The 24,681-nt window shown below is 39.0% G+C and overlaps 1 protein-coding gene across 9 annotated transcripts in view; it reads left to right on the top strand.

Annotated features, from left to right (window-relative positions):
* UNC79 (unc-79 homolog, NALCN channel complex subunit) overlaps positions 1-24,681 on the top strand; it is a 108,454-nt gene that overhangs the window by 10,001 nt on the left and 73,772 nt on the right. For 8 of the 9 annotated variants that reach the window (XR_010028278.1, XM_063160067.1, XM_063160071.1 and 5 more), the window contains 13 exons: positions 982-1,286; positions 4,681-4,851; positions 7,577-7,669; positions 9,309-9,364; positions 9,985-10,114; positions 11,654-11,718; positions 13,513-13,601; positions 14,750-14,790; positions 16,021-16,049; positions 17,111-17,337; positions 18,641-18,812; positions 21,164-21,394; positions 23,956-24,146. Coding sequence is in view for 8 of the 9 variants with exons in the window: in XM_063160067.1 (XP_063016137.1) it covers positions 982-1,286; positions 4,681-4,851; positions 7,577-7,669; positions 9,309-9,364; positions 9,985-10,114; positions 11,654-11,718; positions 13,513-13,601; positions 14,750-14,790; positions 16,021-16,049; positions 17,111-17,337; positions 18,641-18,812; positions 21,164-21,394; positions 23,956-24,146 (1,800 nt within the window). In the remaining variant the exon portion in view is untranslated. The remainder of the gene's footprint in view (positions 1-981; positions 1,287-4,680; positions 4,852-7,576; positions 7,670-9,308; positions 9,365-9,984; positions 10,115-11,653; positions 11,719-13,512; positions 13,602-14,749; positions 14,791-16,020; positions 16,050-17,110; positions 17,338-18,640; positions 18,813-21,163; positions 21,395-23,955; positions 24,147-24,681) is intronic. The other variant, XM_063160070.1, reaches the window with a different exon arrangement.

Here is a 24,681-nt window from a genome sequence, read left to right as displayed (position 1 = left end):
TGATTCCCACTAAATTATTTTTATTTTTTGAAATTATCTCTCCTTTAGTTTATAGTGAGTTATGTTGAATAATAACGTAAGTAACAGCAGGAGTGTATGGTAACATACTGTCTGATCTGCAGTTACATAATTGGTCTTGCTTGCTTAGCCCTTAGATTTTTTGAAGGTAACTATTTACCCAAGGAGTGTTTGTATTCATAAAGCAAATTGTTTCCTCCCTAAACATGGGCAAAATTAAAAACACACATAAACAACCATTATCATTAGCTCACAAACATATGCTAAAGACCATCTACTATATATTATTTTATGACTTTTCCAAATGTAGTTTAGTTAACATTTTAGAAATATTATATTATTTCTAAATCCATGTGCCTGTTTAAACTTCATTATCTCAAATGATACTGAGTGAGTGGTCATGAAACAGTATCATAAAATACATACAGACATTATTTTAATGCAATAAACATGTGATTTTTAAGACTATCTTAACAAACACACATGTTTATTCTTTGCTAAAACATGTTTCTGCAAGTGCCACACCTATATTTTGCATGTTTTCAGTCAGTTGGCTCAAATGATTATAGGGGGGAAAAAATAAATCTCTCAAAATCCTCAGAATCTCAGAGCAAAATACCAGCCTGTTTTGACACAGCTAAACACTTTTGATTCTTAGAATTTTTCTTAACTGTGAAACATGGGTAGGGCACTGAAACATGCATTTTTATATTTTTGCTCCTTATGAACCAGATAACACATGAGATGCAATGAAATTTTCCTAGACCTCAATTTTTAATTCTCTTATCTTGAAGCATGGAAGTAAATGGTTGCTAGATTTGTAGACATGCTGGTTTTGGTAGTGATTGCATCTTATGTGGGATGTATCTGGTCTTTTATTATTTGTTTTATAGTGTCATTTCAATGTAATGTGCTGTTCTTTGTGTCTTTGTTGTCTCTTTTTTTTCTTTGTCCCCCCAACAGCATTTTGTCCCGCACAGGGAAGAAGGAGAATCAAGATGCCTCCAATTTGACAGTGCCCATGACCATGTGTCTTTTTCCTGTGCCATTCCCACTCACCCCATCTCTAAGACCACAGGTCAGTTCCATCAACCCTACTGTTACTCGCTCCCTCCTTTACAGCGTCCTGCGAGATGCTCCATCTGAACGTGGCCAGCAAAGTCGTGATGCTCAGTTATCAGACTACCCATCTTTGGACTATCAAGGACTTTACGTGACACTGGTGACACTACTGGATCTAGTTCCCTTGCTACAACATGGGCAACATGGTAAGCAGGCCCTTGAATGATGCCAGTGCTGTGAATCCATGAGTGGTGCATATATCCAGTGGAAGAGATGGGCCTAAACTGACCTGGATCTGGATTTCAAATCTCCTGGGATGCATTTATATCCAAGTGTTCTGTTTGACTTTCTCAAATAAAGGAATTTTTTTTGCATAATGTGGATTTGGGTTTGAATTCTGAGGTTGTCTGATTTTTAGTGATGTGCTGGTGGTATGTAACTAGAATACAATTGTATGTAACAAAAATTACACAGATGGGTGTAAAAATACCCAGATTTTTAACTTGAATCTGCTGAGATAACTTCAGTCTGTCTTTTTGGGGTGGGTCTCTTGAAAATGCACAGAGAGCTTGCAAATGTGTATCTGGCCTATAAGAAATGCACAGATTGAGTGTTCTGGTGAAGGTCCATCTCTACACAGAATATAGTATATATCTATTTGAAGAAAAAACTACAGTAATTGTGCTTTGAGATGGCTTAAAAATACTCCTGTGTAAAATAGATAGCAGTATTTCTGTCTGACTAAGAGAAAAACAATATTGTCTTATGTTTTAAATTAGCTACAAGTGGTTTTGTGACTGTGTTGTATTTGTATTGTTTTCCTTAAGTTCTGCTCTACATCTCTCTGGCTTGTTAACCTGTTAGCCTTTCCTACTGGGATTCAGTAGCCCAGTATTCTCCCTAAGTATTAGCCAATATTAATTTCCACTGTGGTATCATGATCTATTACTTACATAGTTCACTATGGGAAGATGGTTTTCTATCTGATAATGCTGCTGAAATTCTTCAGGAGGAAAGTTGTTTCTGTTAAGTGCTGAATCCCCTTTGAGCTGGCAGCAGTATGTTTGAATCCAAGACTGCTGCACTAGGAAATGGTATGATGCCCCAAAAGCAGGGCCTTTAGCAAGATACAGGCTTGTTTACTTAACTTAAATTCTTAGAAATGGTGGAGTTAATTATCAAAAAAATCTTTTCCTAAATAGATAACATGGTGATGATTAACAATCAGTGGAGACCTGTAAAGAACAAATGACATTGGGCAGACTTTATTTTTTAAACTTTTTTTTATGGCAACACAGTGGCTCACCTTGAGTGGTTTTCCTGTCCCTAGTCACATTTTTGTTGCTGTGCCATTTTACACCAAAAGGCAATCCTGGGACATGATCCCCACTTGAGTAAGAAAAACACTCTAGGAATTATTACCAGTGGCTTGGCAGCTGGAAGGGTATAACAGTGGGAAATCTTACAGGACTCTCTGCTGGGTCTAGTGTTACTAAATAATTTAACTTTTTTACTTAGCTGATAGAATTTGGATTTACAAGTGTTATAAAGGTGGTTGCTAGCATGTGCTTTGTGTGAGAGATATATGATTCAAGTAATTGTGGCAAGTTGCATTCTGTTATGAATTGTCTCCGCAGGAGAAATGTAAAATACTCTGCTTAAGAGGGAAGTTAAAGGAAATAGAGGCGATACCAGCTTGGGAGCTGTACTGCAGAGAGCTCTGGGTGTTAACAGTAGATCAGAGAAGACCAAGTCACTAACATATAAATATTATTCTAGCAATGTGTAAACATTTTTTTAATGTATGAGGCACCCAAAGCATTATGTTTATTATTCTAACAGCCCTAGTAAAGATTCAGCTGGAGTAAAATTTTTAGATTTGTCTATCTAGCTTCAAGAAAAACATGTACTATTTGTGAAGAGTCCAGGAAAAAAAAAACAAGAATGATTTGAGGTCTCTCTCATGTGAACAGTGAGAGAAAACAAGAAAAAATTTGGTTTATCTAGATTAGAGAAAAATGGAAGGGAGATGTGATTATCATATGAAAATATGTAAAGGTTGCTGTGAGGAGAAATAAACTTAACCAATCTATTTGTGGTTAGAGTTGATCAGGATAAGAAGTTACACACTTAAATATTTAACAGCAATGGAAATTTTTTTAATGAAAAAGATTTTTTTATGATAAGGATGATTAAGCATTAGGATGAATTGACAGGAGAAGGAGTGAACTGTCTTGCAGGTTTTTAAGAACATTTTAGATAAATATGTGCCAGGAATAATTTGGTTGACTCATGCCTGGGGCAAGGGGAGATGGCTTGCTGTTTTGTATGGTTTTGTGTGCGGAGAATCAAATTTTGCAGTACAACTTGTTGTTTATTTCTTCCTCAGCTTAGTAATTGATTAAAAGAAATATATATTTTTTTATCAGAACAATCCGTGTTGTTTGGGTAAGTACAGCTGCTGTGCAAGGCAATCCTGAGCTTTGGCCTGATCAGGTAGTAAAAGAGTGGATTTAGCTGGTGGATTTGTATTGCAGGAGGGTGGATATGGATTGCAGGAGGAGCACTCTGTAGCACTGAGGGTCTCATTAGACTCTTGTATAGAAGGCTGGCCAGAACCACTGAAATGGGCTGCCACTTTTAATTTTTGCTGTGACCCGGGGTGTTTACAGCTACAGATCTCTCTGTGCTTTACAGAGACAGTTTGAAGTCACACCAGTTGCACAGCTGAGACTGAAGGCCTGTGTGATGTACTTAAGGCTGGGGAATAATTAACAAATGCAGGAGAAATGTTCATACTCAGGCTTTACTGAGTGCTGTGACCTTTATCAGAGGGTTATGGGCACCAGCTCACTTTCTCATTTGGGAGAGAGTATAAAGATTATTCCACAATGCCCAGATACACAATAAACTATGCCTTCCCTTTGCATCTTAAAATGTTGCACAGTTACTAAATATCCTTTCCAAAGAGTTACAATATGTTTAATTAGAATAAGTACAGAAAATCTTGATAAATATTCCTGTCCTTTTAAGCTCTGGCCACTTTTAGTCTCAGTGGTTTCCCTGGAAATCAAGATCTGTAGTTTAATCATGTGTGGTTTGAAAAATGCAATGACTCTTCCTGTAGTCAATATATGTGAGGTATTTTGCAGAATTCTTGAGGGTAATTAAGATGAAGTTCTTATTTTATTATGACTGATAAAGACTAGAATGATTTTTGCAAAATCTGGCCTTCAATATAATGTACATTTCAAATTCTGATTCTAGTAACATCTCTACTTAAATTCAAGCCCTCAAATGATAATTACCATATTATTAATAACAGCACTGATTTTAACTGAGTATTTTATAGGCTGTAGCTTTCATATTCCCTTCAGACTCTTTGGAGTAATGTTCAACAGGTGTTTCCCTCTGTTTAGGAGGGGCTTAAAAATTGAGGGTGAATTCACTTGTCTACAGTGATTATCTTTCAAAATTACTTTGAGAGGAAAGCTGGAATTAAAATATAATTAATTATTTTAGTTTTGTACATAGAAAGTACATAGTCAAAATTACATTTTCATTGTAATGATTCTATATTTCTTTCATTTTATTCAACAGATCTTGGCCAATCAATTTTTTACACTACTACATGCTTACTTCCTTTTCTCAGTGATGATATTTTGAGTACTTTGCCCTATACAATGATTTCAACATTAGCCACCTTTCCTCCATTTCTGCACAAGGATATTATAGAGTATCTCAGCACATCTTTTCTGCCTATGGCTATATGTAAGTAGAACTCATTCTAGTGTTGTTTTGTCTTGGCACATAACAGTATCAGACTGTACAAGTCAAAATTCGGTCTATCGTAGAATTGTAATGGAACATCAACCTCCTTACAAATATAAAATAATTTCCTTCCTTCCATCAACCTCCTTACAAATATTAAATAATGTGACTATTTTCAAAGTGAAATACCTCTATAATTTTTATTTATTTATTGCACTGTGTTTTGGTGTGAATTCTTCCTTCCTTTAAAGTGTGATGTTTGTTTAAGAAATCACTGTTTTCAGACTCATAGAACTTTCAGTGCCAGCAGTGGGAGTTGTGAATACAGAATCAATGGGCAAACTGCTCCTGAAATAATAGATGCAATAGCAGCATGCATAATTTTTGCATCTGGACTATATCTGGATGTATGAGTATGATTTTTCTCAATGTGATGATGTTGTGGTGAATTTCTGGTTTTCTCCTTCTCTGTCTTCTTGTCACTTTCTAAGTTCTATACTAAATGACTGTGCCTGCAGTGTCTCCTATGCATAGAAGTTAGGACTGAATCTCATGGTCCCTGCCTTTTTTCCTCCTCTTTCTTTTTACTTCTCCTCTATGAAGATGTCATGTGGATACTTAACATCATATTTCCTGCTCAGTGTGGATCTTGAGGCATGTTCTGAATGCTTGTCCATGTACCTGACAAAAAGCTTGATGGGACTTACCCGTAATGAGAAATGTAACCATTTTCTGCAGAGAGAATAATTAGGGTCAATATTAGGTCACTTTTAACCAACAAGCCTTTTACTGTGTGTGACCAAACGCTGGAACAGCTTTCCAGAGCAGTTGCAGATTCTCCATCCTAGCAGATGCTCAAAACACAATTTGCCCTGGATGTCTGCTCTAGTGCCTTTGAGCAGAGGGATTGGCCAAGATGGTCTCCAGAAGTACCTTTTAACATCAAACATTCTGTGATTTTGTGTGAATGTCTCTTCCTTACCTCTATATTCCCAATCTTTGTGGAAAAATGTGAACAACTTTTATACAAAGGTCAAGACTAATGTCATTTAAGCATGCAGAAGATGCTGAAAGAAGTATAGTCCAGTGTTTTGAGATTAAAATTGAATGCAAATTTATCATGGGTATTTTCTGACCAGTCAATGATCTTGGAAGAGTCCTCTAACTCTCTTGGACCTCAGTTTTCTCATGTAAAATATTAATTTTTAGTACATCCTAATGAGGTTTTCTCTATTAATTTTAACACATTTAATGACAGTGTGCAAATCAAAAGTGCTAAGATATATTTCATATGAATGTGCAATAAGTCCTCTGTGTTAAGAACAGAATTTTGCATTAAACAACTCTTTTTCCCACTGCTGTAACCTGTTAAAGAACAGCTGAAGATGGTGACTTATCCTGTCTGTGCTCAGATCTACAGAACTATACCTCAGAATAACTGGTTGAGTCGAATGCTTGGTTTACTTAAATAGATGCTGTTCCCCAACTGTCCCTGATAGAGATTGCATCCTTGCATTTGCATTTGTCATGCTGGCTTTCTTCTCTGTGTGTTTTGGTGAGATTTCTCTATGAAACCAGTCTGCTGCTTTTTAAATTTACTAATCTAGTACTGTGTCCTACTATTTTGCTGATGGCTATATTTAATTGCCCAGTTAGAGCTGCCTAGTATTTGTCAATTTAAATACATAAAAATACACCTTTCTGTAATACTTTGGGGGCAATTATTTGTGTGGATAACATTAAAAAATAAATGAATGGAGTGCAGTGAAGAGATCTATAGTAATCTTGGGTCATGTGGAGAACAGAAAGGGAGAAATTCTCCATTTTCTCTCTTCTCTCCATCATTTCTATTTGAGTGTTCTTTTAATTAGTCTCCTTGTCTTTCCCTGCTGGGAATTATATGCTCCTTTGCAAGGCAAGTGCAGAACCTTTCCTTCCCTTAGCCTTTAGTTCTGATTCAAACCAAAAGGGAGGATGCAAGAGATTGTCTAAGCAGTTGGAGAGCCAGATGGGAGGGATGAAAACAGCTCGCTGAGCTGGTAGCTACAGTTCTGTGCTTCTATCCCAAATGCTTGGTACTTGGGTCCTGGCAGCCAGGCTTGGGGAAGTGCTGTGAGGGTGGAAAGATACTTGTGACATCTCTGTGTAGGAGCTTGCCTTCAAAGCCATGTTGCCATGTGAAAGTTCTGCAGGGTTTTTCCAAATATATGCTATTTAATAGTAACCACTTCATGGGAGACCAGGAGGAACTCCAGCCACTTCCTGTGTGAGGTGAAAGATACTGAGGTAAAAGACAGTCAGTGCTGCTGTTCATCATTGTCTCAGGACAGTTCACATAACCATGGGACTGATGTTTCTGGTCTGCAGCTACAACTTGAGCTCTCAGCAGATCCTACAATCCAAGGCCTAGGTGCACTTGGCTGTACAAGTGATGTTATTTTGACCAGTCTGGGGGTTCTGAAGGAGAGGGCTTGAGAAGGCAACTGGTTGATGCAGTTTTAGGGATGAAGTCACACTGATCTAGAAAACCAGGAGCTCGTCTATGCTCTGTAGATCAATGCTTAGGCATCTTTCTCTTCCACTTTTTTTTTTTTTTTTTTTTTTTATTTTCATGACCTGGCACCTTAGGAATTTTATCTGCATGAGCTGGAATCAGTTACATGCTATTCTCACCTGATTTTCCTATTACAATAGAAAATTTATTTATTTTTTCCTTTCTTTTAAGTGGGATCTTCAAAACGAGAAGGTGTTCCAGCACATGTCAATCTGTCTGCATCATCAATGCTGATGATTGCAATGCAGTACACATCAAACCCAGGTATGTGTAAACATGCAACATGGTATCATTCATTCTGAAACTATCAGTCAGGAAGTATTGTCAAATGCAATCAGAAAAGTTTTCATTATGGGAAAAAACTGTGTAGTTTTCCAGCACAGTATGAAAGTTCTTTCTTTTAGTCAAAACTGAGATTTCTGAACATCATTCTGGAAATAATCCTTATGTAGATAAGAGATCTCTTTGTGATGGAGAAATAGGATTTGGTCCAGGATTCGAGACCCTGATCTACTCACGTTTGACATCAGAATAAAGTACTGATATACATAATGTCAATGTTGGAGACAAATAGCACTTACCTTGACTACAGAAGTTCATTGTAACTGTCTTATACTATGATTCAAATATCACTGAATTCACAACTGGTACTGTTTTTCTAAAGAAGGCAGGTAATTCTGGCTGCAGGCTTAATGGAACTATAATGAAGTTAAATGTAATTAGGAGTATCTAAACAAAAGTGAGGCAGTATTGAAGTGAAGGGAGACGACCCATCTTTGTTGATCAGCATCGAACTCCAATTTATAGATCTCACTCACACACTTTTATAGTGGTGTTAATTAAGCTTATACATATTACAAAATTCGAGCTCATCATAGGTCACAGATTACACATTAACCCCTCCTTTTGTTTTCAATACCTGTGGTTTGTTATTGGAACCAAGATTTGTGTTCTCACCCTGATATGAAAGTTCTCAAGGCCTCCATGTTATTGAAGACAGGCTTGAGAACTTAGCTGTTTACAGAAACAGGCTGTGAGAATTTGCTCCTCACAGCTGCCTTTTAAGCCATTTCTGAGCAAAATTCTCCAACAAGGCAGTCCCTGTTTAACCATTGGGATCACATAACCAAGTTGAAACAATATTTAACCCCAGTGAGCTGTTACATTGCATAATCATCAGCTGTCAACTATCTCCTGTCTTGTGTGGATGGGTAGATGGTGTGTGTGAAGGAGCCCCACACTGCATTGTGTGAGGAGTGTCACATCAGCCTAACTTGGTTCACACAGGTAAATAAAAGCAGAACGCCATTTCTAAAAGCTGCTTGCAGAAGTCAGGTTTTCTTTCATTAAATGTTCTGTCTTTGTTTTTCTGTGATTTCTGTGTTCAAACTGTGTCAGAGAACAAGTTGCCCTGTGGTTTTTGGGAAGTCAGACATGTAAAGTGGTTCACTTGGCTCTCATGTTTGTTTGATACAGAGTGGCTCCTATAGCCTTTTGTATATGTGGGAATGATCTATTGTAAATGTGACTTCCATTGTTGCCTCAAGGTGAATGACAAGATACCCATTTACACTGTGACACAGGGACAAAGTTCTAGTGAATCAGCCGGTATTTTTCAGCTGGATGTGTTTGAAAAAGATCTCCATTGCTGTGCAAAAAGCTGTACCCTCATGGTAATCATCTTCCTGCGTTTTTGTCAGAGAGAAGTTACTAATATTCGGTTTCTTATATTTTGTGATGATTCTTGGGGCGTTGATTCTTTAGCAAGCCCTTTAAAATAAAAATATTTGAATGAGGCATAGAGTTCTGGATGGACAAAGCAAAGCCAATCAGCTGATTATGTAGCTTCTGTAGCCTGAGTTTCCATGTCCATGTTAAGTCTATACTGTCTTTTCTCTCTCAGTGTATCACTGCCAATTATTGGAATGTCTCATGAAATATAAGCAAGAAGTATGGAAAGTAAGTTTATGATCATATATACTTTGTGGAAATGACTGTGCTTGGGTAGTAATAAAAACCAGATGGCTTGGAAATTGAACTGACTGTATGCCAAGAAATTGTAAATGATCTTTTTATCCAGTCCTCCCTCTGGATTATGGAGAGGAAGGTCACTCTAATTTTTAGTTTACAGAGGCAGTTCCCTGTTTTATAGAAATGAGCTCTGTTTCCTAAGTACTATGTGGTTGTGGCTCCAGTGATGGAAATTTTAATAATGAGCAAGCTTCTCAGTTCATGTGGGACTGGACTTTTATGAGACCTATTTGTGAGTATTGTTGTCTGAGTCTGCTCTGAATCTGGTTGATTTATCTGTATTTCACCTCTTTGCTCCATGACTACACAGAGAATTCATTTTGCTCTGGTAGTGCTCTGTGGGATGGGTGGTTGCTGTTGCATGCTCTGATCAAACTCAGAATCATTCAAGTTGGTCATCTAATCTGTCTCTAAGAGCATACAAAGGAAGTTGGGGCATGAAATGTGTTAATTTTGTGTGTTCAGCTGTCTTTGAACAGAAGTGCAATATATTGAATTGCGGTGTGTTACCTTGCAAAAATGAACATTTTGTCCATGTCTTTCCTTAGGATTTGCTATATGTAATAGCCTATGGACCATCTCAAGTTAAACCTCCAGCAGTACAAATGTTATTTCACTATTGGCCCAATTTAAAACCCCCTGGGGCGATCAGTGAGTACAGAGGACTTCAGTACACAGGTCAGTGCAGCTGGTTTTGTATAGGCCAAAATAAATAAATTATAACAAGTGTTAAAGTCACATTTTTACAGTTCTATGATGTATTTGACGCTTTTTGTTTGATAAATTGTACATTCATAACAATATGCAATATCCATTTATCTGCATTTTCAAAACATGTCATGAAAAATAGAAACTCAGCTCATAGCTAGTAAATATGTTGTCTTCATCACAATATTAACTAAACCTGAATAGGAGAAGAAATAACAATCATGTTTGTAACAAATAGCCTGTGAAACTGCTGCCTGGGCCTCCCAACAGATCTGGTTTATGTTCCCCTCAATTATTGCTTTGGTTGCTTTTGTTTTGTCAGCTGCTAACACTGCTGCTGTTGCTAAGACTTCTTATCTGCCTGTTACTGTCAAAAAAAGTCATGTGATGTCAGGTGCAGTTAGTACAATGGATAAATTCTCAAGGCTGGTTATAGGATGAAAATGGGGGACAAAGTCAGGAGTGCAGCTGGAGTAGGTTCATGGTACAAAGTCCTCTGTCTGCCAGACTGCCCAGAGATACTGATGGGATAGTGCTGCTACAGGGGTGACTGTCCAGCAGCAACTCATTGCTTTTCCTGCTTGTCTGTCTCAACCTGTTTCAAACAATCTCTGTCATATGACATAGATTTTGTTCACTTTTAAAATTCCTGGACCAGAATGTGACATTTTAAATGTGACATGAAAATGAAGGGTTGGAAGAAATCCTAGAAGACCCCTAGACCAACTCAAGTGCAGCCTGAATGTTCCCGGTAGAATTTGTCTGATCTGTTCCAAAACCTTCCATTGAAGGGTTGATAAATTTTCTTGACTATTTAGAAAAAAAAAAATTCTTCATGTGCTGCTCTGCATCACTTTTTCCACGCAAGCAGGTCTGTAAACTAATTATGGTAGTATTCTTTTTGAGCTGTTACTAGTACTGGATAGACTGGGCTTTTTCACTTATTTGTAAGTTTTTTGTTAATATACCCCAGAATGTGATGAGTATTATCTGCATTTCCATGGTATTTTGACCTAGGGGCATCCTGTAGAGCATCCAAGTGATGCCGTTTGAGCATCCCTTTGTTGTTTACTTCTTGTCATTACACAGCCAAGGCTCCTTCTGTCACTGGACTATTTTTCCTTTGTCCCAGCTGTGTTTTCATTTTGTCTGGGAAAGTAACTGAATTTACTCAGCTACTCCAACCATCTTGCTTCTGGAGTGGAAGGATAGTCAATTATTTCAAGATGCTGATGAGACTGAGTCTGCAACAGGAATGTCTGTGTCTTACTTTTTTCATTTTCTTACTGAATCCATGGCTCATTTAATTATACTGTAAATAAGTCAGGCAGGTATATTCAAGGTTGTTTATTGTAATTACTGAGCTTCATGAGGAATGGCTATTTGTATCATACTCATATTTGTATAGTACTTAGTACAAGAGGCTCTTGTTCTCAATTGAGACTGCTAGACAGAAAGAATATAAATATCTCTTCTCATTTATTAATCAGCCATGTTTTGGTTTTGCAGCCTGGAATCCTATTCACTGCCAGCACATTGAATGCCATAATGCGATTAACAAACCTGCTGTGAAGGTACTGCTCTTCCTTCAGGGGCCAGACCTGGCTCTCTGGGACAGGGGAGGTTGTACTTTTACCTCAGTCATGAGCTGTGGTGGTGTGCAGGTGACCAAAGCAGGTGCTAAGGGAGCAGCAAAGCCTGTTGGCACCAAGGGGGGCACACCTTTGGGAATATGTTCTTTGCCTGCCTCAAACAAGATGAGGTTTTTCCTGAAACTACTGTGGGAAATCTTGAAATTAAACATGGTGATGGTTGTAGATGTACTTTATAAAATCTTAAGCTGGCTCCTGGCTAAGCCATGTAAATGTTTTCCTGAACACGCACATATATGTGTAAAAATATGAGCACAAATATTACTGTATACAGGAAACTGCTTCAGTTTCTGTAGGTACATGTTCAACTTGGTATCTTGATTGAGCTCATACAATGCACCTACTTTGGTTATGATCCTTTGCTTGGAATGTGTCCTAAAGCAAATAGCAACAAAGCTTTGGTTACCTTTTCTGCAGTCCTCTTTGAGGAAGGTAAATTGTATCTTTACTGTTTACAGGCATAGTAAAAATGAAAAAGCTTTGACCAGGCTCACAGAACAATTTGATAGCAGAGGCAAGAACAGCAGCCCAAGTCCAGAACATACTGCAGTTAGGTGTACTGATTAATTAATTTGTATCTAGTTAAATATGTAGGTACAACCAATTTTCCTGGCATTGATTTGTATACTAATGTAATTTCTTTAGTCAAAGAGTTCTGCTGTGAGCCTTTCCCACAGGCTGTGCTAGGACATAGTGATGGCACTTACCTCAAAAGTCCTGCAAGGGACCTCCTTCCTGCCCACTCCAGTCATTCTCAATGATTCCTCTCTCACAGAAAAAATGTTGAAAGGTGCTTCATGTTGTGGTGGTCACTAGATTCAGGCTAATAACACAATAGAATAAAATATTAAAAAAGTACAGTTTCAAGCTTTGCAGATTAAGTACCTGCATATTTTTGATTGATCTGTTAGCCTAATTTTGACAGAACCAGTTTTGATCTGTCATCACTCAGAAAAATGCAGCCTGTTGTGTCCTAAGTAGATGATTTAGTTAACAAAGATGAGAAACTGACATTTAAAGAGATATTTGTCTTTATTTATAAAATCTTGCACTCCAGTGGAGTAAGAGTGATCAGAGTGGTTAAGATGTAGGGTATGTATACTACCATTCAGTGTTTCCTTTGTAGTACAAAACACTTGAACAAATGTGTATGGAACTGGCTCTTAACTGTAACTGTTTTCTGTAATTGACTTATGTGGAGGGATAAAAGCTAATGCAAGACAAAGTCTGGACCTGTGTTGCCAAGGGAACTGTGAGTCTTTGTTCTGTCACTGCAGTTGTGCTTATACTTGAAAACTGTGACGACTGAAAATTAGATTTTGCTGGAAGAGGCATTTTTGAGATAGAAAAATCTAGACCTTTCCATTACCTTGTCCTAAACAGTGTATCCTCTAAGTGCTGTCTTTTTAGGGGCAAAATAGTAGCAGTGTATAGTGAATATGTGATGTGAGTATATAACAAAACGTACTTATCTTTCAGAAAGTGATAATATTGGTACCGCAATATGTCCTATTTTTTTACAGGCTCTCAGATCTCTATCTTTGTTAGAAATAGTTTGAGAGTACACCACATGCTGAGTATTTTCTTTCATTACTAAATGCTCTTAACACATATCAAAGCTGTGTTACATTTTATGTCGTAGCATTAACATATTGTACTTTTCCAGCAAGCTTCAATGAACAGAGCTGTTAATCCTTTTCCTTCTCCGTGTTTCAGATGTGCATTGACCCATCCCTGTCTGTGGCTTTGGGTGATAAGCCACCTCCCCTATATCTTTGTGAAGAATGCAGCCAAAGAATTGCAGGGTAGGTTAACCAAGAGCTGGAAAATTATAAATATTGTCAGACTTCATAACTCTGGAGTTTTGCCTTTTTGTAGTATGATTTGCATATAATTTGTATAGGTAAACCTGTTGAAATGTATGGAACACACTGCCACTCAATATGAATAAGGATTTCAGATATTTACATGATCAGCATTTGCACCTACCTTTAAACAGAGCATTTAATTTTGTATCTCTGAAAAAATAGATACTGTGGGATGCATTGACTATGATAGGGAAACCTCATTAATGCTCATGAAACATCATTATGCTTATAAAACATTTTTTATCCTCAGCCATTATTTGTCATTTAAAACCAAACATTCCAGTGAAAGTTCTTTTACAGAGCTTTCACTAATGTTTTGTAACATATATTTCAGATTAGTCTCTCCATGGAGCAGCAGAGATCAAAGAATTTGATCCAGGATTGGCCAGTACTTGGTATAAATATACCCTGAAATAAAATAACCTCACTTTGTTTTCGTTTTTGGTTGTCTTTTTTACCTTTCAATTGCTACTTTGATTCGCATTATACAAAGTTTACTGATACTTACAGTCAGTGCCTGTCCTTACTTCAAATGGACAAGGTTACAGGTAGTTCAGAACCTAAAGGAGTGTTTTTCTCCTCAGTTTCAGACAACTGTAAATCATACTGGCTGTGGGAAAAGCAATTACATCTCACCTTAGGTTTTTAAGTCATCATTGAGTTAAAGCAGGAAAAAGTAATTGAATTTGGTAGAAGCATGAATTCTAAGGACACACAAAGAAAACAATACTGGTACTTTGGTTTCTTTTCTACATTCATGTGCTATTCTTCACTACCATTTCTTAGCTGTCAGACTTTCAGAGGACACTCTCTTTTAATTTGATAAATTTAGATCTCAAAAGTAATTTTGAAAACCTTGAACATGGTGACCAACATCATCAAAGTGGTAATTTATGGTAAGACAGCACAACCAAGAGATGTTATGGAAAGCAGTCTGCAGTTTATAAAATTGCATTTGAAAAAAAGCAGCTTCAGAATAATGGCATTCCTACCACATTGATTTATCTAAATTTCCTCTGTACAAAAATAAATCCATGTATATATATATGTATAAAAAGAAAGCTAATTATATATACATTTTACAGGGATCACAGTGAATGGTTGATTGATGTTCTTCTGCCACAAGGTAAGAGATATTTTAAGGGTAGGTACAAACTGATCCTAATTGTACAAAACTGTGCTGATATTTCTCGATACTGCATTACTTGAACTGCTGCATTCTGTTCAAAAGTGTTGCCTTTTTTTTAATTTAAAGTAGTTTGTATTTAATACTGCTTAATGTCCTTAAAGTACTATGAAAAATTGGCTAATCCTCTATCTGAAATACTATGCAACTCTCTATGTGTGAGGAAACAGAAACAATTGAACAGATTTTCAAATCTTGACACATTCACAATCGGAGCCAAGTTTTTGAAAAGTACTTGTGTCCCACAGTGCTGTCCAAAAAATGGGGCAAAAATCTTCCAGTAACCTGGGTCTGATTTGAAAGCCTTAAAAGCTGCTGAAAATCTGTAACACGAGAGTGCAAAGGATATCAGGAAAGAACATAAAATATTTTTTGGTGATCCAGTCATTGATCCAATCATTGTTCTTTGGTCAGTGAGAAAACCTGATATTTTGTTATCTACTAGAATGCAGACAAAGCATGTTGACAGACTGGTCAGCATATTATCTGAAATAACCCTTCCAGGGATAGAATGAAGACACTGCCTCTCTCTTTGCTTTGCAAACTGAAAATTCTTAAGCAGTTGAGATTTTCTTGCTGTCTGCTTTTAGTTGAAATGTTACCCATAAAGAATGTTTTATTTACTTAAGAAAAGCACATCTTCTTAATCAGCCCCTTAAACTTACTGAATCATATGTTGCTAGGGCAACAGATCAAATAGCTACTGCTTACAGGTTGAATCTGCAAACATTTCACTCTGAAATTATGGGCCAGACATAGTGGCTGCTTTGGCATTGTTCATCCATATTCACTGTTTTTTTATGCCAAGAGCTTTCACAAGCAGTGTAGGCCCACCTGAGCCATGTCTCCTACATCATGCCACAGTTGAGTGTGCAAGGTGTGCTTTTACAAGTCTGCCTGAGGGGCAGGAGCATAAGCAGAAGGTGGAGGGGTTGCAGAGCACACCACACGTAATGCACCAAGGCTGTTGTATTTCAGAGTAGAAATAGCCATAGGCTTAAGTGTACAGTGTCCTCACTTATGCAGGCTTAGGGGTTTCAGTGGTACCTGGAAACACAAGTTTAGCCCAGAGACTTCCTTGCAGGATGTCTTCCATTTTCCCCTGGCTGCCGTAGTAAACCACAAAGATCGTCACTTTGTGTTCATGTTTTGTATGCCTTCCCCTTACAGCTGAAATTTCTGCTATATGTCAGAAGAAGGTAAGATTCAGCCATTTGTGTGATGGGGCATGATTTGATGTTGTGTGTAATGTCATTCCATCACTGTATAGTGCATTCTTCTTTGTACCATTCCAAAATCTCACAATTTATCCATGAATGCATTTATTGGTGGATAGAAAAATTCAGCAGCAGGTTTCTTTTTGTTGAAACTGACAATGTTGATTTGAGTTGTAGGTTTTAGTTTAAGTGGCAATTAGTAAAGCAATCCAATTATGCAGTTGAGCTCTGTTTGTGTTCTATAATTCTGCTTTATGAAGAGGATAGAACAAGAGATGAATTTTAAATTTAAGAGTTTATATATCTTCTCATGTCCTTGAAGTCTTGGATTGATCCTAAATTGGGCAAAAATCAAACTGTAAAGTGTGTATTTTTAAAAATATGCGGACTGAAAATCTTTAGTGCTTGGCTCTGAAAAGGTTGCTGACAAAAAGAATCTGCTTGCGGTACATATCAGAGAATGTGTTTTGATAAGGCTTTTATAGCAAAGGATACAGTGTACAACATATTCCAGTTCTCATGTGGCAAAGAAAACTTCTCTGTTGGGCTGGATTACTAAGTGGCAGAAATTTCAGGTGCTTATTTCAAAGGCTTGTACAGTTTCCTGTGATAAGGCAGATCCTTACATAGCATAAACTGTGACATGGTGGCACCATTTTTTTGCACTCCTAAGGATCTACCTGTTGCTACCTGTAACTTAAAAAGACCTTCTGAAGCATAAGCAGGTGTTAAAAGAACTACTGTAAAATTTAGAGGTTGCTCCGAGTCAGGAGGTTGAGGTTGATGATTTAAATGTCAGTTTGGTGTTTCAGAAGAGGAGCAACTGTGACATTTAAGTCCAGGCTCAGCATTTAGTCCTGAGCTTGTCTTTCTGGAAGGTCAGTGATGTTTGGCATCAGGAGGTTGCACACAGTTGTGCTTAGACAGAGTGATTTTGGAAATTGCCAGCACTTGAGCCAGCTCCCTGGTGCTGGCTCTCATCCCTGTTTTCGGTTCCTTTTCCCGATAACCTGTGGCCTGACAAGCCCTTTGTTATTTCCCAGAACTGCAGCTCCCACGTCAGAAGAGCGGTTGTCACGTGCTTCTCGGCGGGCTGCTGCGGCCGCCACGGCAACCGGCCCGTGCGCTACTGCAAGAGGTGCCACTCCAACCACCACAGCGAGCTGGGGGCGGCCGCCGAGACCCACCTGTACCAGACCTCGCCGCCCCCCATCAACACCCGCGAGTGCGGCGCCGAGGAGCTCGTGTGCACCGTGGAGGCTGTCATCAGGTAATGTATGTGAGCAGGACCAGGCCTGGGTGTCCATATTGCAGAGGAGCTCGTGTGCACCGTGGAGGCTGTCATCAGGTAATGTATGTGAGCAGGACCAGGCCTGCGTGTCCATATTGCAGCTCGTGTACACCGTGGAGGCTGTCATCAGGTAATGTATGTGAGCAGGACCAGGCCTGGGTGTCCATATTGCAGCTCGTGTGCACCGTGGAGGCTGTCATCAGGTAACGTGTGTGAGCAGAACAAGGCCTGGGTGTCCATATTGCAGAGGAGCTCGTGTGCACCGTGGAAGCTGTCATCAGGTACTGTGAGCCATGGGTATGTGAGGCAGGACCAGGCCTTGGTGTCCATATTGCAGCTCGTGTGCACTGTGGAGGCTGTCATCAGGTAATGTGAGCTGTGGGTACATGAGACAGGATCAGGCCTTGGTGTCCATATTGCCTGCAGATCTTGTGCACAGGTGGATTTTAGTTTCACTGGGATAATTGGGGAGCAGACATATTGAATATGAGCCAGCCGTGTGCCTTGGTGGCCAAGAAGGCCAATGGCATCCTGGCCTGTATCAGGAATAGTGTGGCCAGCAGGAGCAGGGAGGTCATCCTTCCCCTGTACTTGGCACTGGTGAGGCCACACCTTGAGTGCTGTGTCCAGTTCTGGGCCCCTCAGTTTGGGAAGGACATTGAGATGCTCGAGCGCGTCCAGAGGGAGGCAACAAGGCTGGTGTGGGGCTTGGAGCACAGGTCCTATAAGAAATGTTTGAAGGAGTTGGGGTTGTTTAGCCTGGAGAAGAGGAGGCTTAGAGATGAACTTATTGCTCTCTACGACTTCCTGAAGGGAGGTTGTAGGCAGGTGAGAGTTGGTCTCTTCCACCAGGCAGCAACTGACAGAACAGGAGGACACAGTCTCAAGCTACATCAGGGAAGATATAGGTTGGATATTAGGAAAAAATTTTTCACCAAAAGAGTAATAAAGTACTGGAATGCTCTTCCCAGGGAGGTGGTAGAATCACCATTTCTGGATGTGTTTAGAAAAAGACCAGACATGGCACTTGATGCTATAGACTAGTTGAGGTGTTAGGCATAGGTTGGACTTGATGATCTTAGAGGACTCTTCCAACCTCGTTATTCTGTGATTCTGTGAGTGTTGTCCTGATGAGGAAGGCAGCCTGGAATCCTAGAATTTGATGTTACTTTGTTTCAGGAAAGTGATGACATGATATGGTTTAACATCTAGTTACTCTTGGTTAGATACCTGTGTCCACTGCAGGAAAGGTGCATTCACTGACCACAGGTTTGTTTTACAGCTTGCTGAAAGAAGCAGAGTTTCATGCAGAGCAGAGGGAGCATGAACTCAACCGAAGGAGGCAGATGGGCCTCTCCTCTTCCCATCACTCCCTGGACAACACAGACTTTGATAATAAAGATGATGACAAGCATGACCAACGCCTCCTGAGCCAGTTTGGAATATGGTTCTTGGTAAGAAATTCTTGCTTTCTTCTCTGTTCGTGGTTGCCTCCCCTTTACTTTCTGAAGTCTGTTTTGCCTCTATTTTTTCCCACACTTCTTGGCTTTAATTGGAGACATACTCTGAATTGTAAGCAAGAATTTTTCCTGTGAAGCTGTCAGACTTGGAGATTTCATAACTAGTTTGGGTGGAGCTGCTGACTGTCTCTGAGTCAGCTACAAAGTATATAACAGAATTATTCACTCTGTTTTTTAATTGAGTTCTGTTTTCTTCTGTTCACAAGTGCCCCCTGGTGAGCGGCATTTTTTAATTTTTAAAAGGCAGTCTCCTAAAAATTCATTTTTCCCCTTCCAGTTTTCAACATCACTTTCTGGAAACAGCTTTCTCTCTTACCTCTGAATAGGCAGGAGGATTCTTAGTGGGATGTTGTTCCTTCCTGCAGTCAGCTTGATCAAGTTGTGTCAGTCAGTCTACTCCATTCACCTGATGTGAATGACAGAATGAAGCCCTGTGTTCTACCCCTACAGCAGCTACCAGAGATTATTCCAAAACAGCAGGATTGCTCCTGGCTAGGTCATGAGCAGGCCAGGCTGCAGCCTCACAGATCCTCAGAAACTGCATTCTGCACTTCTCCTTAAGGAGAATTCTTTTCCTCAGGCTCTTTCCAAGGCACCTTTCCTCTCAGGCTCTCTCTTCAGTCTCCCAGTGACAGGTGAGCAAATAGCAGGACCCTCATCCATTGTCTGAACAGAGGTAGGATCTCTGGATGGCAGGGTGGTAGGTGTGGAGTTCCATAGTGCCAAAAGAGCTGCTCTGCAGTTTCAAGGAACTACATGAATAAACTTTATATTCTGCTGATATCTTTAACGTTGTTTTAGAAGTAAAGACGTCTCTTTTTTTTTTTTTTTTTTTTATTGTGCCATGTACATTTATTCTGTATTAAATAATGTTTTATAAAGACTAAAGGTCTATATTTCCAGAAGTAGAGTTAAGTGCAAACAGAGCAGGTCATGTTTCACTGTACATGCCTCATCCCTGACATTCAAAGTGTATCTTTGTGTGGTAGGGAGGAAGAACTCACTGTCTCCATTCTATTCCTCTAAAATCTCTTGGTCTCTCTGTAGTGGGTATTGACAGAGATGACCTCACAGGTTGTGAGAAATCTTGGGTTGCTGTTTTCCTCCATAAAATGACTATCTTTCATGGAGAAACTGGATAAGGGGTCAAGAGTTCCTTTTAAAAAGGCTGGCAGCTGATACTGCCTTTGAGTTAATGCTCAGCTGAGCCAAGCACAAGGAAGAAAACACCCAAGCTTCAACCTGCAATAAAGTAGAAGACTTTACTTTGAATTGACAAGAGGGTTGATAGCTGCCTCAGCTCAAGAAAAATCATGGAGGAAAAACCAATGGGTTCTGGTTTCTCTGGGAAGGAGATCTGTCAGTTTTTTCTCCAGATATGACACAAACATTGCTCTGTTGTTCACGTGCTGCCAGGCAGTGGTCACCAGTGTCAGGTTGCCAAGTGCTGAGGGTGCAGGTTTCACTAGGAAATGACAATGAGCTGTTTGGTGGCTAAAGGAGCTGTTTGGTGGCTAAAGGAGCTTCTCAATTCTCCTGTCGTCCATTCTTTGCATTCAGTGCAGCAACCTGATTTGAAACTTTGTCTCCTGTACCCAGAGGGTGCCAAGAGCTCAAACATCAGGTAATTAATGGCTTAGCAGTGTGCTGGCCTGTGACCTGGGGTAGAAACTTGGTCTCAGATTTGTTACAGCTTTGCAGTCCAGGTATCGTTTTGGATAGTTCGGAGAAGGGGTGACAAATGTTAATCATTATGTGGGAATTTCTGAGGACTTAGAACTCATATTCATGCCCCAAATGAAGACAAAAATTCAAGATTGGAATCTTTTTGCAAAGTAAAGATCACTTATTACATTAGGTAGGCATTTTCTTTCAGAATTTTTGAAGTTCTTGATTTGACTTGTCTTTTTATCTGGTACATCTTATATGTGTGTGTGTATGTATTGCATATATTTTACTAGATTTACAATACCTTCTGAAATTAAAAGTAATTTTGAAGTTCAAACCAAAAGGTTTGTCAAAGCACTCTATACTGATTCTTTTTCAGTGTTGAAAGTAAACAAAAAACTCAGTGCCTGTTTTTTTTCCCCATTTTATTGTTATTTTCTGGTTAGGAAATGTTTTGTCAATTGTCCTGTACCAACCTCTACTTAAAACTGATCATTTCATTTGTCTCATATGTAATCTGCATCCTCATAACTCTGACAATATGCAAAATCTAGTAAATCAAAAATTTCCCCCTTTAATTCTAGAAATGAAAGTTGGTTTGTGTTTCTCTCTTCCAGGTGAGCCTTTGCACTCCCAGTGAGAATACACCCACAGAGAGTTTGGCAAGGCTGGTCAGCATGGTGTTCCAGTGGTTTCACTCTACAGCTTACATGATGGATGATGAAGTTGGTAGCCTGGTTGAGAAGCTGAAGCCCCAGTTTGTTACCAAGTGGCTGAAGACTGTTTGTGATGTCCGGTTTGATGTCATGGTTATGTGCCTCCTGCCCAAGCCAATGGAGTTTGCCAGGGTAGGAATGATTTATCTGAAGGCTCCCTTATTTGCTGCAGAGATTAAGGTCTTGAGTAAAATCACCTTTTCTTTCCCAGCTCTGACAAGACAATGAAATCTCAGTAGTAGAGGGAGCACTGGAAATTGGGAATTTTTCTGTCACAGACATGTTTTATGAAAAGTCCTCTCCTTAGGATTTTTTCTCCTGAGAAGCTGAGAGGCCTCAGGAACAAAATCTAAAAAATTATTATCTGCTGCTGTGGAATGCAACAGGTGGATCTCTGATTGGTCTCATGTGATTGTTTCTAATTAATGGCCAGTCACAGTCCAGCTGTCCAGACTGTCTCAATCAGTCACAAGCCTTTGTGATTATTCCTTTTCTATTCTTAGCTAGCCTTCTGATGAAATCCTTTCTTATAATCTTTTAGTTTTAATATAATATTTATAATAAAATAATAAATCAAGCCTTCTGAAACATGAACATTCTTGTCTCTTCCCTCATCCTAAGTTCCCGGTGAACACCACCACATTTTTCCTTTTCACAGCATTTCTAGTTTTACTTTGTTAGAAAGTAGGCATTTTTTACAATTTTTACAAGGCAGTTTGGAAGAATATTATAGATATTGAAAGATACTGTATGTTTTTGATAGTGGCACATTTCCATTATGCTGCTGAAGTACCCAAACACGTATTTGCTAAAAGGTATCATTTGCCTACTCCCAGATATAAGCCTATCCTTTAGTATGTTTCTTTGTTCTTTGCATACTTCATCTCTGCAGCTGTGAATTAAGGTTTTTGAAATCACACGGTTGTTACTGAAGGGAACTCTGGGAACACTGATGCTAACTTCAGAGACCTAATTTGAGTGACTCAATTAAGATCCCAGTCTGACATGGTTTGCCTTGGTGCTGATGGAGAGAGAGGTTTACCTGGAAGGTTATCCAGGGTGCCTAAGTGCAACCATTGGTGCAGCCTCTTCTAAAAAGAGTCATTCTTTCTGTCCATTAGTTATGAAGCAGAACTCACCACTTAATCATGCTTTTGTAGGACTTTTTTTTTTTTTGAGACTCTCATGCAAAATGTCCAGAGGACATGTTGGGCTTGTTTCATAAAATTAAGTGGCTAGACTTGGAAGAGCCATAAAGACTTTGTGTGATGTATTACATCGTCAGACATGAACTGTACATTGTGGGTTTTTCCTGATGTAATGTATGGGCTTTGCTGTACATGTGCAGACCAGCATGGACATGTTTTACTCAGTAACCATTGCTGCTGGGATGCTAGTAGGTCAGCTGGGGCACACTGAGAGGTGGATGGATGCTTCAAATGTTAGAAACTGAACAAAAGAGACCATGGCTTTGAGATCAAGGGGTGAAAGAAGGACTGAAGCTCATGCTGTAATCTCTTGCAGTTTTTTTCCTTGGATCCAGCCCTTCTTTTCAGTTTTTTTACCCCCTACAGCAATACTTAAGACTGGACCAAAAACTTGCCAGATTTGCAAGACTTCACTAGAACATGAAGACAAATAGCCATGAAATTAGCTGTGATGAATGAAGGAAAAATAGTTTGCTGGCTGAGATTACCAGTAATTGCTGCCAAAACAGCAGGCATCTCTAGAGCCATTAGTCAGGAACAGCAGATGTGAGCTGAGGTCAGTTAGAATAATTAATCTCTGTATGCCAATTACTTATATACTTAGAAGCATATTTTTTTGCTTCTATCACTGGGAACCTTTGTTCAAAAAACCCTGAACTAACACCCATGAAAGAACACCTTGTACAGACCAAGATTTTCAGAATAAAGACCCAGTACTGTAACAAGTTTCCCAGAGCAAAAACTTGATGTTGCAAGTTTGACCAAATAAATCTGTGCCTTTTTGAGAATTATAAATAATAATACACTGAATCATGCCCTGGAAGTGAGCAAACTTCATTTAAGTCTTGGACAAGGCTTTTGTGGACTGTCAGTGAAATTAAAGAGGAAAAAACAATGCAGCTCCATGGCTGAATTCTAAATTCTGCCTTGAAGTTATTAACGATCACCTCCAAAAATTTTCTGGCTGCAACACACTGAGCAAATTTGTGATAGTGAGCAAGTTACAGGGACTAGAAATGTTGTTCTTTGTGGTATTCACATTCTCTGAAAAAAATTTCTTCACCCAGGGTTTTTCTCCTGGGAAGCTGAAAGGCAGCGAGGGGCCTCAGAGAAAAGGAAAACAATTCTTATCTCATGTGCTTCTCCTGTGTTGTGCCCATGTGGAATGTGTTTGAAGATTGTTTACCCAAGGTGATTGTTTGATTGGACTCCAGTGTGAGTTGTTTTGACTCATTGGCTAATTAGGGCCAAGCTGTGCCAGGACTCTGGAAAAAGTCATGAGTTTTCATTATTATCTTTTTAACATGCAGTAAGTATCTTTTCTGTATTCTATAGTATAGTATAGTATTCTTTAATAAAATACAGTATAATAAAGTAATAAATTAGCCTTCTGATAAGATGGAGTCAGATGCATCATTCTCTCCCCTCATTGGTGGACCTGCATTTACAATAGTTCATCAGTATGGTTTTTTGAAATACCCACAGGTTGGTGGATACTGGGACAAATCATGTAGTGCTGTAACCCAGTTAAAAGAAGGGCTGAACCGAATCCTTTGCTTGATTCCATACAATGTGATAAACCAGTCGGTGTGGGAGTGTATCATGCCAGAGTGGCTGGAAGCTATAAGGACAGAAGTGCCCGATAACCAACTGAAAGAGTTTCGGGAAGTGCTGAGGTATGTAGGCATATGTTGGAATCATTCTGGTTTTGCATATGTTTGTTGAGGGTTTTAGCATTGTAAGATGGTGGCAACTAATTAAAACGCCTGTGTGTGCAATAGGCAGCAGTGAGTGAATGCTTTGGATTTGTTTTTTATCTTATGCTTAAAGGATTTAAGTTTGGGAAAGTTTTCTTTTATTGCCCCCCATATCTTTGAGTCGAGAGCCAACTACATGGATTCTTCTTTGATGTGAGCAATGCATATTTTTAGAAATTTTTAGAAAGCTGGTCCTTCCTGAAGCATGTTGGAAGGACCATCTTTCTCCTCCTTTCCAGTTGATGAGAAATGGTGGGTATTAGTAGAGCTGTATTTGTTTAGCTCATATCTTCCCCTTTGAGCAAAGGAAACACCAGAATAAGATCGGTGGTGGAATCATAATTTTATGTCTGGTTTATGACTTTGATGGTAAAACTTCACATTGCCTTTAAACTGATGACAGGGCTCTGAAACTGACTGTAAGTTAATGTTTGTAGGTATTGCTGTAAACTTT

Source organism: Melospiza melodia, chromosome 6, assembly GCF_035770615.1.
Source record: "Melospiza melodia melodia isolate bMelMel2 chromosome 6, bMelMel2.pri, whole genome shotgun sequence".
NCBI lineage: Eukaryota > Metazoa > Chordata > Aves > Passeriformes > Passerellidae > Melospiza > Melospiza melodia.
The sequence above is the reverse complement of the archived record's forward strand: the minus strand, read 5'-3'. Positions and strand labels throughout refer to the sequence as shown.